The sequence below is a fragment of the Nilaparvata lugens genome, chromosome 12 (assembly GCF_014356525.2).
Source record: "Nilaparvata lugens isolate BPH chromosome 12, ASM1435652v1, whole genome shotgun sequence".
NCBI lineage: Eukaryota > Metazoa > Arthropoda > Insecta > Hemiptera > Delphacidae > Nilaparvata > Nilaparvata lugens.
The window spans coordinates 17,843,892-17,861,958 of NC_052515.1; the positions used below are offsets into that span (position 1 = coordinate 17,843,892).

The 18,067-nt window shown below is 33.4% G+C and overlaps 1 protein-coding gene across 1 annotated transcript; it reads right to left on the reverse strand.

Annotated features, from left to right (window-relative positions):
• Positions 1-6,871: 6,871 nt before the first annotated feature.
• On the reverse strand, positions 6,872-9,225 carry LOC120353841. Its single transcript, XM_039439023.1, has 4 exons — positions 9,109-9,225; positions 8,307-8,385; positions 7,776-7,880; positions 6,872-7,436 (listed from the first exon to the last, which is right to left on the reverse strand). The coding sequence occupies exons 3-4, from the start codon at positions 7,843-7,845 to the stop codon at positions 7,141-7,143; spliced, it is 366 nt and encodes a 121-aa protein (XP_039294957.1). The 5' UTR covers positions 7,846-7,880; positions 8,307-8,385; positions 9,109-9,225; the 3' UTR covers positions 6,872-7,140.
• Positions 9,226-18,067: the final 8,842 nt, after the last annotated feature.

Here is an 18,067-nt window from a genome sequence, read left to right on the forward strand (position 1 = left end):
TCAAAACTAGTTGTTTATTGGCTTAAATACCACCATAAAGAAACAATAGCGTAAGTACATATTCCATGGTGTAGGGAATTTATGTCGCAACTTTTACTGTTATCTCAAGCCGATTACTGTCGATTATTATCAATTTTTACTGTTTTGTTGGGTTGAGAGTGTATAAACGGCACAATTTGAGAGACTACCAGCGTCACACAGCTGCAAGGGAAAGAACTACATGAACTATCGGCTTGGGATAACAGTAAAAGTTGCGACATAAACGCCCTATACCATGGGATATCTACTTACGCTATCGTTTCTCTATGGTACCACCCAGCTATGAACGTGAAGTTCATATGCTCCGTGAAGCATACTTTCCCGGTTGCAATACTTGTGGAAGATGAAAACTCAATCTTTAATAAATAATGAAACTTATGAAATCACATTTTCTTTCAAGAGATGCTGGCAATAGCGATTCTCTACAGAAAAAAATAGGACAAGTACAATTAATTATAATTCATCATAGATGCTATTTAGAATAGAATGACTTTTTTATTTATGTTGACGTGGCGAAGTTTGGTGTTACCTTTATGCACTGTAATGGCAAAGGTGATTTGAATATGCCGCTCATGCAAATTCACAGTACGTCTTCTCTTTTTTATCTCATTTTCTAATGAATATGCAATAAGAATGTATTTTTTGTAAAAAATGAAAATATCAATTCAATAATTTCAAGACAGATCGTAGATTGATTACTAGTGAGCAAACTATTAATTTGAATGTAGAATTGAAAAGAAAATAATATTTTCTCATCATTATATTATAATGATGAGCGGGAAAAATTCAAATCCAATATGTTTATATGGGGCATAAATTATATTTATGATGAATTATAATTGTACTTATCCTATTTTTCATGTAGAGAATTGCTATTGCCAGCTTCTCTTGGAAGGAAATGTGATTTCATGAATTTTCCCATTATTTGTAAAAGATTTAGTTTTTATCTCCCATAATATAAAGTGTAAGGTGAAAGTGATTGAAATTTGACGTCATGCAAAATAAAATCGGCCATAAGAAGCTCTGATCAGATGAGCGATATTCCTTTTATCTAACTTCTTTGGGTAACACCGATCCATTGCTATACAGAGTGTCCCACGAAAGGTGTAACAGCCGAAAACCATGGATTCTCAATGAAATTTGCAACATAAATGACCGGAACCTTTTTCTTATATCGACATTTATTGAGATGTATCGATTTTTCAATATTTTTGAAGACCGCCAATCTAAAAAACTGTAGGCTAAGTCAAACTGTCATCTTTCTCGTTTTGAAAAGGCCTTTAAAATTATGTATCACACAATGGGTGTTTACATTCAAAATATTTGAGTTACAACCCCTCATTTCTTCAAAAACTAAAACTGCAATCAGCCGCCATATGACTCACTCTGTATTATTATTTAAGCACAATGAAAAGACTTCAATAAAACCATATAGAAACGAAAACTATATCCCCTTATCTATGATAAATAATTATTTTCATTTTATTTTAATGGTTATCGTAGTAGCCTTATTCAGGAAAGTGAATAAAATAAGATTCATATGGCTTTTTTTTTTGGTGAGGAGTCCCTTGCTAGAAGATCGCACCTATCTTGATTAGCCTTATATTATTTCGTCGGCTCAGTTCCATAAGGTTCTATGTGTATTTTGCTACTTTGGATATATCAGCGTTCAAAGTTTTCATGCAGGCTCGAAATACACTCACACCAAAACTTACCATCTTTTCTAAAATTTTTTTAATGTTTTATGGAACAGATACCTTTTCAATCATCATAGGAATTAAAACAATGTTGTAATTCGAGGAATATTTTTGCAAATTGAGAAAGGAAGACTGTCCACATGGAACCTTCTGGCTATTCATTTACATCACACATTTGAAACCACTATGTAACATAGAACCTTTTATCTCGCCATTTTTTCTACTGTTTATATTTTTATATCACTTGAATATCTCCACTCCATGACAATTTCTCTGTTAAAAAAACTATTATAAATTTTTAATGATCAATAAGAATTTGAGAATTTCAGTAATCTAAGAATTTAGATTTTTGCAATACTGTGTTAAACCTTGATTGCATCTATACAATCATGACTGCAGTAAGGCAAGCAATCGATTTTTCATGAATGCAATTCTATTCATCTATTAATCACTTCAACACCATCATAAAATAAATTAATGTTTGTGAAGGGAAACAGTATTCAAAGTCAATAATTTTTATTTCCCGATATTGTTCATTTCAAAATCCTGTAGGGCCTACTGTAATAATTATGCCAAGAACTGATCAGAGCAAGCATGGATTTGGGAATCACAAGTATGGAACAGCTAAGGAAAATTGACTACTTACAAGGTCATTATCTCATGATAGCAGGCATACTTTTAATAGGCTAATCCACACACACTCAGAATAGAACTTAATGTTCTATAAGGAGCACCATTGAGTCACTGGCGCCGACTCCATAAGGCCTGGGTGGGCTCAAGCCCCCTCAAAAATAATTTTAAAGAATCTGTTAAAAGTATACAGTTGACCGAGTATCGGAATTATTGAAAACAGAAAACAGCGTTTTAATAACTGTTAAATATTCTTGTCATCCTTGAAATTTAAATTAATCAATTTCAATGTTTAGAAAGTAAAGACAAAAGACTTCATAAAATAAAAAACTTGTAGCTCTATAGTTGCAACCAGTTAGCAAGCTATAAATAGGTTGCCTATGACTTTTGCCAAGGTCACTGCTCCCGGCTGGCCAAGGGAGGGGATGAAGCACCGCCATCTTTGTCTAGTGGAACCGCGTCAAACGGGACATCGTCCCTAGTAAACAAACACTTGCAGTCAGTTCCTATTAGTTCAGTTTACATCGTGTTTCGTTATATTGATGTGATTGAGATTGAGTATTAGCAGTGAATATTGATGGAGTATCGAGTGTCAAGTGAATTATTGTAAGTGATACAATATGGACAAGTTTGTATTTAAAAAAGCGCGTGTTGATGAGATCGCAAAACCACTCCCAGCACTGGAATCATCTGTAGTGGTACCTGGAACATCTGCCAGTCCCAGTAATAGTGACAGTTTAGATTTGAACAGCAATAAAAAGGTAATCGGTAAGGGAAGATCCTTTCAGAAGTCATGGGTATCTAAATATTCTTGGTTAGAATATGAAAATGAAACTGACAAAGCATTTTGTAAAGTTTGCAAAGATGCAGAAGCGAAAGGCCTTATTAAGTTTACTCTAAAGAGAGAAGATGCTTTTACTTCTGTCGGCTTTTCAAACTGGAAAAGGGCCTTGGAAAAGTTTCGTACTCATGAAACTACCAATGTTCACAAGGAGAGTATTCTTAAATTGTCAACTGTTTCAAACTCAAGTGTAGCTGCCCAGTTAAATGAGCAAATAGATAATGACATGAAAAAAGCCCGGTTAGCGCTAACTGCTATTTTCACAACTATGAAATTCCTATGTAGACAAGGTCTAGCAATTAGAGGCCATGAAGACAAAAACTCGAATTTTTTGCAACTATTGGAACTCAGGAAAGAAGATGTCCCGGAATTAAAAGACTGGCTAAATCGTTCAGGTTTTAAATGGACATCCCATGCTATTCAAAATGAAATAATCGATTTGCTAGGTCAGTCTGTTCTGCGGTCGGTCTTATCTAACATTAAAAAATGTGAACACTTTTCCATCATGGTGGATGAAACAAGTGATGTTTCGATCCACGAACAAGTATCATTTTGTATTAGGACAGTAAATGATGATTTGACCACCAATGAAGATTTTATTGGATTATATGAAACGCCAAACACTGATTCTAAAACTTTGTTTACTATTGTCAATGACATTCTGTTACGTTTGGATTTGCCCATTGAAAAATTGAGAGGACAGTGCTACGATGGTGCTTCTAATATGAGCGGAAAGTTTAATGGACTGCAAAAGTTAATTTTAAACTTGCAACATCAGGCCATTTTCGTCCACTGTACTGCACACAGTCTTAATTTAGCAGTTGAAGACAGTCTTCGGTGCCTGACTTGTATGAGAGACATTATGAACCTTGCAAAGGATCTAATTAATAATATTAGAGAATCCCCAAAAAGGATGGAACTATTCAGAAGTGTAATCAGTGCCAATGCTACCGTTCTACATGATACATCAGGAATTCGACCACTTTGCCCAACTCGATGGACAATGAGAGCATCAAGTGTGCAACAAATCTTGAAGAATTATGAAAATATTTTGGAGTTGTTTGAAACCATCTCTTCCTCGGATAAGAACGAATCAGGTTATAAATGTGCAGGCTTTTTGGAATCAATGCTGACTTTCAAGACTTATTTCCTTTTACAGGTTTATTGCTATGTAATGAACCCAGTTGAAGAGGTAAATCGCAAAGTTCAATCACCTGATTTGAGCGTAACTGATTTAGAAGATATGTTATTAACCTAGTCTGTATTTTGGAAGAAAAGCGTGAAAGGCTTGAAACTGCTTCAAGTTGTGCCGGTGACGTCAGCAACTAACGAACGTTCATTTAGTGCCCTGCGCCGCCTCAAAACAAAACCTACCTTAGAGCTACAATGGAACAGAAAAGACTCAACAACTTAGCGATAACTCATGCTCATCAAGATATTTTGGAAGAAATAGACATTTGTCAAGTCATCAACGAGTTCATTAAAAGGAATCCAGTCAGAAGATCCAGTTTTGCACTCTTCTAAGGACAAACTGTTCTGTTTTCTCTTCTAAGGATAAAAGTTTCAGGTAAAGCCTCAAATTCTGTTTACTTTACATTCTAATGTCAATTTTTCATGTCATGTTTTTTAAAGACAGTTTTCAGCAATTCTTTATCTCAGAATTCTGTTATTTAGGCTACAATAATTTCATTCAATACTACTTAAATTATTTTTTAAAGAGGTTGGCTGTATTTTAAACACAAATACAAAAACACACATACATTTAAAATACAAGAACTTAATTTTTGATTGAAACTTATGTAACCTTCACCTAAAATAAATAGAATATTTTTGATTGAAACTTATGTAACCTTTACCTAAAATAAATAGCTTTTGAACCTCTTAGTAACAGTCAGTTTTGTTACCTATTTTTTCATCCATACTTGATTTTCTAACTTTGAATTCTAAGCAAATTATCCTATTAAAGAGCTAAGTTGAGAACAAAATTTTTCAATAGGCCTAGGTTTCATAACAGGCCATGGACCTATTTATTAAAACTTATACATGAAGTTGATTGGTTTACTGTTAATTACACTTTTAATGTTGTTATAAAAGAACAAAAACAATGAGCAATCTTCACTTAAAAAGTTGAAAAAATACTTCAAACAAATTTTATATGCTCAATAAAAAGCAATTTTTTATTTTATTTTAGTCAAAACTTGATTGTTACTCATCATCCAAACCAATTGTATTGTGTTTTGAGGTTTTTTCCCTGGTTTATTAATACTGTGTAAGTAAAAAGATAGCCTAAAAATGCTTCTGAGCACCTTAAAATTTCCGGGGGAGTACCCCCGGACCCCCCTGTTCCTGGGGGGTATTCCATACCCCCCAGACCCCCCCGGTGCAATTGAGCCCACCCAAAGTTTTTGATAAGTCGGCGCCCATGCATTGAGTGCAGTATTCTAAAATACCTATTCTAGTTTACAGTAAAGGATGATCCATGGATTTGGATAGCCAACTCTATTAACTCTATTATACCAGCATTTTATTATCAGTGCAAGCAGGCTTTATTGATCAAACATTATTGGTCATGTATTAAAAATTTAGAGCTTATTCAAACTATTATTACCTGGGATGATAATTATTATTAAGGGAACTAAGAAAACAGATAATTTTGTATGAATTAAACATTTTTATATCAGCATAATTATACAATAATTGAAAAACAAATTAAAAGCTACGGAGCTTCAATCAATACGTACTCTTCATTATCAGACTCATTGATGTCCGGTTCCGGTAGATTTCTTCATTCACTGAGTTGGAAGTTGGCAGCGATAAGTAGAAATCATGATAAATATTTGGAATTACTCCTGTTCTACAAAGTTCCAAATCCTTCTTCTTACTTTCTGACACTTTTAGAAAACTGTCATATTTCTTGGGAATGATAGTTTCCATTGAAGATTGTTTCCTTGTTTTCTTTCGTCCACATAAAGGAATCAATCTGAAGTTTTCCTCATCAAAACTGGATTTGATCAAAATGTGATGTGGTGATGACTTTTCAAAACGTAGAAACTTAATTTTCATCCAGTTAACAATGTCTCCATGAACATCATGAGATAGATCATTCTTAATAGTTCTCCTTTTCAACTCTTTCAGGTCATAAATATCTGAATATTGTAGGATGTTCACATTGTATGGCTTTCTTCGTATAACATCCTGAATGATTGATGGCCATTCAGTGGGAGAATAGATTGGTCGATTTTTCTTTGCTGCCTCGATTGTACTATGCATACTGTCCACTTCCATTTGCGTGTGACCAGTCTCTAAGAATTTCAGGTCAATGATATCCACTAATAATTTTTGAACAGCATAGTGCAAAATAGTTGCTATGTATCTATTCCTATTCTGCCCTCCACATGAGTCAGAGAAAAATGATACATGTTTCACAGATTCCGGCAGATTCTCTAACACACTATAAATCGATGTCCCAATCTCATCGGATCCTCTCTTTCCATTTGTTTCAGTCCAAGAAAAACATTGACCATTTCCATTTCCTTGATCATAGAATGTGCAATTATACAAACAGAATTTCCTAGCATAATAGAAGCTTGACACTTGTGAACATGGTGTGTACAAGACTCAAGACAGATTGTAGATCAAACGTGAATGATTTGAAAGTGTGGCATTCTTTAGCTTCAAGTTTGTCATAATCCTTGTCTAACCTCGCTAAACTCTTATTCTTCATATGATTATCAAAAGTCTCTTGATTCTCCAGCCTTTCTCCATCTGACATGTTTTTCATTTTCTCGCAAATGATGCATGTGTCTTTTTTTGGTTTATGGAATGAAAGGTTATAGTGAGTGTTGAATATTTTCCTGTACACATTAATTTTAGTGGGAATTATATTTTCAATATTACATTTTTCAATGTATAGCTCATACATTTTAGACAAGTTTAAATCTGGTGTGAGGTATTGTCTTTTAGTACTAGCACTAAAATATTTCGTCTCCCATCTCCCTCTTGTAACTCAATACCTTCATTGGTGACTGGAATATCTTCCTCATTTTCTTTGGTGTAGATGAAACTGTCTTCCAATGTAGATTCTCCATCAGACACTTCTGAGGACTGTGGTGAGTAATTGGGATCTTTAGTATGGTCATCGAAATTAGAATCTTCAACATCGAGGTCACCAACGTCCCCATCACCAATGTACACGCAGAAAGCATTGGAAGTAAGAATGGCTTCTCGGTCTGCAACATAAATGATTAAGTAAGTAATTAGTAGGCTATAATTAAAATGATCAAGTATAATAGGACATTTTTTTTAATTGGGCTTCATGAAATTCTATTATAATATCATGGAACTTAATTTTATAGAACACCCAACCCACAAAATAATGCAAGCGGAACTTAATTTGATATAACAATCCACAAATGCAAGCTGACTATTCATCCAAATTCAAATCAGAATAACTTAATTATCTCCACAACGATTCGAGCAATTTTAAAATAACAATTTTCCTTCAATTATGATAAAAACATAGTCATTGCTAGAGAAACTAATATTGTTCATAAATATAAGAGACCTACCTTCATTAATGTTGTAGCATTTGTTCAGCATTTCTGAATTGTCATCAGGGTCTCCATCATCAAGGTCCATTTAGGAAGCATTGGAAGTGAGAATGGCTTCTTGGTCTGCAACAAAAATTATAAAGTATTTGGAGTAATACATACTAGCCAAAGTTATCAAGTTCTTTGAAGTTTTATTATAGTAACCAATTGAAACTTTATAAAGTTACTTTATTGAATAGAACACCTGTCCCTCATTCATGATCAATAACATCTTACTGCAAAGAAGCCTATTGTATGAACTCAAATCAGAATAAACATATCTATAACTATTTCAGCTAACTGAGAAAAACAGTTTTCCTTCCAACTCTATTGGAAACATTTATATTGCTAGAGTAATTAATACTGTTCATAAAAATACAAAACCTTATAACGGTTCATAATCATCCTCAAAGCTCATTACCCACGCACAAGCCTATAGCAGTAAGCATCAACTTCACATACCTATACCATAAGAGTATTTAAATAAAACTTAGATTAAAAGAGAGTTACCTGTATCATTGTTGTTGTATTTGGTCGGCATCTCTGGATTGTCATCATCAATGAGTTCGATAATCCAAGGATTTACACCCTGAAAAGGATGAAACAGACATAGTTAAATTTTATCTTTATTAGATCTTGGGATAAAAATTCATTTTTTTAGAATCAATTGGCGACTGAATCATGGGGTCAGATGTCCCCACCCCTCAAAAGTTGTAGGAAAGAGCCAGGGAGGTCAAAATTAATATTCAAGAAGGCTACAAACTTCAAACCCCAGTTCCTGGCCCCCCTTCCAAAGTCGCACTCCCTCACCCCAGATCAAATCTATCCATCTAAAAAAAACCAAGTTAGATCATTCTTAATAAGCTTCTTATTTTCATCTGGTGAATTATAAAGCAAAAGAATCATATTTGTTTTTCTAGTTCAAGATTTATTAGCCTATATTTGAATTCATCCATTCAGGTTACATTGTATTTACTTCAGCTCCAGCTACTTTCATTGTTACTCAGACTTCTATTCAGTTATATTGCAATACATATAGGAATGAACTCTAAACATCAAAATAGGAACAAATATGTGAATAATCATAATAATATTGAAACATTAAAGATGTCATACCAAAACTGAAATTAATCTTTTTTCAAGCTGTAGCTATTGCAGTGAAATTTGAAACAACTATTACCAAGGTGATAATTAGCCAAAATAACAATAAATTTTGCGGTTTTTAAATTGATAGGTTCTATAAGTAATAATGTCAGTAATTTATAATGATAATAGTAATTTTCATGATAATGCATGTAGTTGCTTTACATACCTGCAACTCGGTTAATGATGGAGCTAGACTACTGCTGTTTGAAGTTATTTTTTCTTCATCCACTTTAAAATGAGAAAAATCTGCAGTTGTTTCATTCTACACTATTGGCTGAGTAACAAGCCTTATTATTTTTTCGCCTCTATTACACAGACTTTTGTTTAAATTAAACATTTTTATAATATCATTACAATGTGATTCTGATCTTACTCTTGAAACACGTGAGTTATCAATCCACCATAACCTCAAAGTGAAGTGGAATGCACGCACATGTGACTAGTTAGCATCGACTGTTGGTTGCCATAGAGAGAGAGCTATGTGTCAATCTATTACCATAGAACCACTAGCCACTTACTATTATGCTCTATGTTTTAGTATGATCACATAGAACTTTAAGACTAAAATCAGTGGAGGGATAATGCACAAGGGACATAATGAAAATGAAAATATCAATTTCTATAACTAAAATACAGTTAACACATAGAACCTTTTACTGGTGCATTCTCTTTGTTTTTGGAGATCGATCTATGTACATAACTTAATAAGCTCAGAATTGTCACATAGAACCTGCTACTTTGAACTTAGTTTATTTAAAAAACAATAGTGAGCGCCGTTTAATTTTTGTGATTTTGTGCTCAAAATAACATACTAAATCGATCCCAACCAAAAATTTGATAATAGGTATGTTGGCACTGGACGTGCACTTACACCCCTAATGGAACTGAGCCGACGATTTAAACCATCAATGGGCCTTACGACTGTTATACTTTAGTCGGTACCGACATAAAACTTGCCCTTCCAGTTTCCAAGCTTTATCAATTTGGATACTATCAAGTTTCAAAGTAGAAAATATGCTCAGATTATCTATCTTGGATAGCCTTATATTATTTTAACCGTCAATGGGCCTCACGACTGTTATACTTTAGTCGGTACCGACATAAAACTTGCCCTTCCAGTTTCCAAGTTTTATCAATTTGGATACTATCAAGTTTCAAAGTAGAAAATATGCTCAGATTATCTATCTTGAATAGCCTTATATTATTTAAACCGTCAATGGGCCTCACGACTGTTATACTTTAGTCGGTACCGACATGTAACTTGCCCTTCCAGTTTCCAAGTTTTATCAATTTGGATACAACTATCAAGTTTCAAAGTAGAAAATATGCTCAGATTATCTATCTTGAATAGCCTTATATTATTTAAACCGTCAATGGGCCTTACGACTGTTATACTTTAGTCAGTACCGACATGTAACTTTCCCTTCCAGTTTCCAAGTTTTATAAATTTGGATACTATCAAGTTTCAAAGTAGAAAATATGCTCAGATTATCTATCTTGAATAGCCTTATATTATTTAAACCGTCAATGGGCCTTACGACTGTTATACTTTAGTCGGTACCGACATGTAACTTTCCCTTCCAGTTTCCAAGTTTTATAAATTTGGATACTATCAAGTTTCAAAGTAGAAAATATAATCAGATTATCTATCTTGAATAGCCTTATATTATTTAAACCGTCAATGGGCCTTACGACTGTTATACTTTAGTCGGTACCGACATGTAACTTTCCCTTCCAGTTTCCAAGTTTTATCAATTGGATACTATCAAGTTTCAAAGTAGAAAATATGCTCAGATTATCTATCTTGAATAGCCTTATATTATTAAACCGTCAATGGGCCTTACGACTGTTATACTTTAGTCGGTACCGACATGTAACTTGCCCTTCCAGTTTCCAAGTTTTATCAATTTGGATACAACTATCAAGTTTCAAAGTAGAAAATATGCTCAGATTATCTATCTTGAATAGCCTTATATTATTTAAACCGTCAATGGGCCTTACGACTGTTATACTTTAGTCAGTACCGACATGTAACTTGACCTTCAGATAACACGGATATTACTGAAATCTACTTTGAGGCTGTGCAACAGATTTTTGAAAACTTTCCTAGAAACAGTTTCCAAGTTTTATCAATGTGGATACTATCAAGTTTCAAAGTAGAAAATATGCTCAGATTATTTTTCAAATTTCTTTTGAAATGATCTGATGGGTAGGCCTTATGATATCTTCAAGTGATACCACATTTATAATAGGCTACAGTACCTTTTTCCATTAGAGCTACCCTTAGATAGAAAGAAATGAAAATCGAAGTACCCTAGCTTTTTAAAATTGCTGTTTATTTGCGAAATGTTTCGACATTTATGTGATTATCAAGTCATTAACAATTTAAAAAAGGGTACTTGGATTTTCATTTCTTTCAAGGCTACAGTGTTATATTATTTAAAAATTCTTCAATAAATTATACAATATTTTCCAGTCATCAGTGATGATCTAGTAGAATATTTTCATTCAATTTTGTTTTCAACTTGTCTAGATTAGGCTACATTCTTTAGTTTATACAGTGTCCCACAAAAGGTGTAGGCTAGCAGCCGAAGACCATAGTTTCGACATAAAATTTGCAAAGTGCAACAAAAATATTCAGTAGGTGAAATTTTCTTATATCAACCTTAGCTTTTGAGATAGATCGATATTTTGATATTTTTGAAAAACGTCAATAACTAGAAAACTATCAGTTATTATGAGCGCTCAAAGTTGGAAAAAAATACATTTTCCCACAGTTACCTTTAAAAGTGGCCATTCCTGCACTGATTACAGAACGCAAAGAATCACTTTTCCGCTCTAGTGCGGGAATAGTTATTTGTGCAACTAGTGCGCAAAGTGACAGTTTGCTGCACCGAAAGAAACGTTTACGCCCTGAAAATTGGGTAATTATGGGTAAAATTCCCTGAAATATATCAAATGTTTGTGTGTGTAATGCTGTTATTAATATTTGATGGATTTCAGCGAATTTTACCCATAATTACCCACTTTTCATATTCAATGGTAACTGTAGGAAAAATTTAATGTGAAATACGTGCGCAAAGTTCCTCTGCTGCACTCAAGAAACCATTCACTCGCCTACGGCTCGGGCGTAAACGTTTCTTTCGGTGCAGCAAACTGTCACTCTGCGCACTAGTTGCACAAATAACTATTGTCGATTTCAAAAAGTTAATACCGTAAAACAAAGGAACAATATTTATTATATGACTTGAAAACTCATTCCTCTTTCCATCCATATCCTTAAAATTACATTTGACTGATAATAATTTTCTATCAATAACTTAGTTGTGAAACTGAACATTGAAATAAATATTGTAGTAAATTTTGTAAGCTTTCATTTTGTATTATGATATTCATGTCTGTAAGATGCATAGTTTTCGAGTTTTCCTTATATTCGAGAAAGCAAAAAATTGTATCTTTGAATTACCCCTACCCCTGCTAAGGAGGTGGGGACTTTTGATATGTTTACCTCCTTACTAACTACTGTCTTCGAAACTTCTCCTCATACTCTTTTTGAGCATACATTGCCTGGACTAGATGTTTGATTTAATGTTTCAAAATATTGAAGTTTATTCAACTCATATAGTGCCAGTTGCACAAAAGCTGTTTAATTTTAATCGTGATTATAATTCCACGAGAACCAAACAGAGAAGCATTCTTTTCGAAAAAGCGTTCTCTAATTGGTTCTCGTGAAATTGATTACGATTAACATTTCAGCGTGTTTTGTGTAACCAGGCATTATATTTATATTCATTATATGAAGGGTCGATGTCAAACAAGGCCACCGACAGAAGAGGACTCTTCTAAAAGCACATAAGCGACAGTAGAGGCCTCCGACAGTTGAGGACTGCGACCGTAGAGGACTCCTGGTATAGTGTCCTCAAATGTCGCCTGCGCTAGGCGACAGTTGAGGACACATCCTACTTATATACCAGACTGTACTGTTCGGTATTTGAAAACAGGTTCGTCGATGTCAATAACCGAATTTTCAAAGTCTTCAGAATAGCAGACAGCACCAAAACAATTATCATTTAATTACCATGTATTTACCAGCAATTGAGTAATATATTTTATAGTCCATACAATGAATTTTCAAAAGAGGGTATAGAGGGAAAAGTTTGGAAGACAATTTTTCACCCAGCAGTTTTGTTTAGGGTAGTAAGGAGGTAAACATATCAAAAGTCCCTACCCCTTGTGCTGAGGAGGTGGAGGTGGTTCAGAGGTACCATTTTTTCGTTTCTGGCATATAACTCGAAAACTATTTATCTTACGGACATAACAGTTATATACAAAATTAAAGCTTAGATAATTTCCTACAATATTCATCTCATCTTGCAATTTTTTCTGCATCTTCTCCAGTTTTTGAGATATCCGTTCTTGAAGGTGTATCATTTTTGAAAAAACACGTTTGCCTCCAATTTTTTATATTGACAGACAGACAAAGATATTTGTTTAAAAAAATGCAATTTACAAAGTAAAAATCTTATGTACTCATTTTCAATATAAAACAACAACAAAGAATAAAAACAACCTCATGAATACGCTAAGCCAAATAAATCTTCAGAAAATGGTCTGCATGGGCAAAAAATGTCTGTGCGCGAACCAGAGTTGCATATTTCAAGTTTTACAGAGAGAAAGGAAACACTAATTAATTTTGATGCAGTCAGAAACTTATTGAATATTATAATTATTAAATACAGTGAATTATTAAATAACTCAAAAAATAAGATTAATTAGTGTAATGGTGCATACAGATTTCAAGAACAGTAGACAGGTTGTCACCACCAGCGTATATAACTTTTTAAACATCGGAAAAATCCATGCTTAGTATGAACTTATAGGGCATTAACTTCTCTTTAATTTGATGTATAATTTGACACTTTTACTCTTTTCCGTACAACTGTTGCAGCAGCTTTAGTGTTGAGTGTGAATCTCCAGTTTCTCAACAATAGACCATTATTGACTAAGGAATTTGGAGGGAATGTTTTGTACACAATTTTTGACTTTGCAGCTTTGTTGAGACTAGTTAGAAGGAGAACATATCAAAAGTCCTCATTACTATATCTGTGCTGAGGGGATGGGGGTGGGTTAAAAGTTATACATTTTTCAGTTTTTTGCTTCCACGCTCATATATTGAAAACGATATGTTCAACCGACATAAATAACAAAAATGAAGCTTGATAAATTCTCTACACTTTTCGTTGAGTGTAATTTTGTAATATTCCCAACAGTTCCCGAGATATTTGCTCTTTTTATGCAATTTTTTGCTCTTTCAATGCTTATAACTCTCCAACAATGAATGCATCGTAAAAATCAATGAAAAATTAATGCTTATCGTAGGTTTGTAGAGCATAAAATTTTCTTTGAAATGATGTTTTATTTCACTATTCCAAGTTTTAGTTTCATTGTTATAGCAACTTTAATGTAGGAGGTGAAATTTTAATATTGCAACAAGTGTCAATTCAGTTGTGAGATGAATATTGTAGGAAATTATCTAAGCTTTAATTTTGTATATAACAGTTATGTCCGTAAGATACATAGTTTTTGAGTTACATGCAAGAAACCAAAAAATGGTACTTTTGAACCACCCTTACCCCCCTAGGCACAAGGTGTAGGGGTTGGGTCTTTTGATATGTTTACCTCCTTACTACCCTAAACAGAACTGCGGTGTCAAAAATTGTCTTCCCTCTTTAACTTTTCCTTGACTGGACTATTATCCCATTATTCCTCACATCTTATGAATAAGTATTGCAACTTTACAACTGCAAATATACTGTAGCTCCTTTATCATGAAAAACAAAAATTTTCTATCTCATAAATGCCTTTTTGATACTTGAATGTCGAATTCTCAGTACATTATAGATTACATATCCATATTTAAGAAATTGAGGAAATTCACATTTCAGTGCGTTCTACCATAGAGAAACAATAGCGTAAGTAGATATCCCATGGTATAGGGCGTTTATGTCGCAACTTTTACTGTTATCTCAAGCCGATTACTGTTGATTATTGTCGAATTTTACTGTTTTGTTGGGGTGAGAGTTTATGAACGACACAATATGAGAGACTACCAGTGTCACACACAGCTTCACGGGAAAGAATTACATGAACTATGGGCTTGAGATAACAGTAAAAGTTGCGACATAAACGCCCTATACCATGGCATATCTACTTATGCTATTGTTTCTCTATGGTTCTACGGAAGACAACATGATAAGATTAGAAAAAACTCTCCTTGTTCTTCAGTTCTACATGTTTTTATGTGAACATAATTTTTAAAATTATTATTTATAGAAAGTGAAAAGACGTATCAAAAAGTGTTTGCAGCTTATCTTTGGAGCTTAGCCTAATGAATTCGCATGTATTGAAGTAAACTGGATACTTCTCATCACTAATTCCGTAGATCTTAAAAAATAGAGGAAAATTTTGTGTTAGCTTTTTATTTGATAACACTGTCTTATGGTGATGAAGATTTAAAAGATCTAATTGATTATACAAGCAATGAATTCTTACAGGTACCGTAGAGAACTCTTTAATTTTTGCACAGCCCCGACAGTTGCGGACTGTGACCGTAGAGTAAACTACCGTAGACTGCTCAAATGTAGCAGTCCTCGACTGTCGCGTCCCCTAGTACAAATGGAGTAGAAAAACCATCTCGGTTGAAGAAATACTATAATCTGTACATTCACTATAACATGAATAATAACTACTTATCTTCAAATAGAAACGTTTTTTGACTCATATTCAACACACGATTCATTTTCTATGTCTGGCTGATTTTGTGTAAGATAGGCTATAATGTAATGTTGAACTTTGAATCCGCTAACTGATAAAATATGAGTCAATTCTCCGTTGACTTCAATCTTGAAATAAAACCGTCTGAATCACGCAAAGTGCTACACAACTTTGCAATATTGATTTCAACACAAATGACGAATCATAAGTACGATTTATGTTATTGTTAGGTAATCACTTATCTTTTGTTATTGTTTTTGCATTGAGAAAAAGTTGATTGAATTTTCTGTGAATCATTCATTATCTAAAAATAATTTATAAGTGACAAACAATGGAAATGACTTCAGTGTTGGGAACCTGGCATAAATAACTAAACTAATAGAGCGATTTGAAAGATGAAATTGATAGATTCTCTGAATTAGTCTCCTCTCCTCGTATTATTACTGAATTCATAATCAATGAGTTCAATTTTGAAGTGTTGTATTATTTTGGCCTTAGGTATACTGCAAATTAGCATTCCATCTCAATTTTATCTCCACTGTATTACTTTTCAATTGCAGCCTATCAAAATTACGTAGGGACACTTATTAAATCGATCCTTTATAGATTATTCAATAAGTGTTGTAGAAGCCGGACCTGAAGCTACACAGTTGACAATTCCATCAATAATAATAACCAATTTTCAATTCAATTTCATTTATTGCCAATTAGAATATTCAAAACATATCACAAAATCTTTATAATATGACATATCATTAAAAATATAAATAAATAAGCATAATTACTCATACATATACTTGAATAAAATATAAAATCTAGGCATCACCAGCAAAAAGAAAAACTTTTGTTTTTAGTCTATTCTCTCTTATGTATGTGATTTATGAAATGAACAATACTTTTTGACCAACTGTATCCCCAAACAAATGTTTCTTCAATTTACGGTACGGTATCTTCCTTTAGGCTATTATCATTTTATGATCATTGGTGAAAAACTCTTGATAATAGTAGGCCTATATACAATCTCATAATACGAATCTATAAGTAACTATAAAAAATCTCTGAAATAGTTCCGCGTTTAGTCATTCTCAGAAATTTTCTTCCCTGATATAGTGCAAAGCTCGTTCATTCACATCAAATTTTAGCTTATTCGTGTCACGGATCAAAAGAAAAACTACATGTCGTCATGAATCGATGTTTTATATTTTTTTATCATCTACACATGTAATTGCTACCGTATTTATTTTAGAATAGATTAGAGATGTATGACTAATTGAACAAATGCTGTAAATTATTGCGCCAGAAATTGCAATAGTGTGATCAATTTTTGAACTGTTAGCATTCTTCAAGGATAGCAGCAATGCTGACAGTTTGTAGTGAGTCTCACTATGATATCTATTTATTTAGTCATGTACAATTCATTTATTTAGTCATCTATAATACTAGTAGTTCTGTAAACAGTAGACCTCGCGCTGTTATAAACCACAGTCTCTTCTAATACTGTCCATCAGAGTAAATTCCGTCGTGTCGGCGAGATATCGGTGTATAATCGACGGCCTCTATTTTAAACTCTCTCCAAGATTTCGAAAGGTAAAGTTTTCAGTTTGTCAAGTTTTTAATTAGATCCTTGCGGAGCACGTTATCTGCTAGTTTATAATTTGTTATCTTTGGTTTCGGAAAGACATAAAAACAAATTTTTATTTTTCAAATTATTAAAATAGCCTAGCCTAATTTGAATATTAATTGAAGAAAGTACTATTTTTATCGATAGGAGAAGTTCTTGTTATCTATGATGTATAATAAAGGAAAGAATCGACTAATATATGTACGGGATAGGAAATTCACGAATGACGCATCATCACGTCTGAACTACGGTATAGTCTACTAAACTGATTAATTTGACATTTTGCATATAGATTCTTTTTTTACCGCGGATAGTTTTAGTCCTATTTTAAACTCTTCAAGATTTCATAAGGAAAAGTTTTCAATTTGTCAAGTTTGCGGAGCACGGGTTATACCTGCGTAGGCCTACTGTAGAACTACTTACATAATAAAAAAATTAGATCTACTAACTTCTAACTGTATGGGGGTGGAAGGATACGTGTTGTTATGTTGCAGACAGCTCTATTCCGTTGCATGATACAGATGCTTACTCCGTTTCCTCACCAGAAATCTGTAACTACTATAATATCTGCGACTATCTGGAATGAAAATTAAAATATTGCTTCCTTTAACAACGCATCAGTTTAACAGTGACAAATAAATAATTATTATCCTATGGACTTCAATAGACAACCAATGAAAAATAGGGCAAGGAAACCATAGAAATCCGAAGAAAATAAATTTCTACTAAG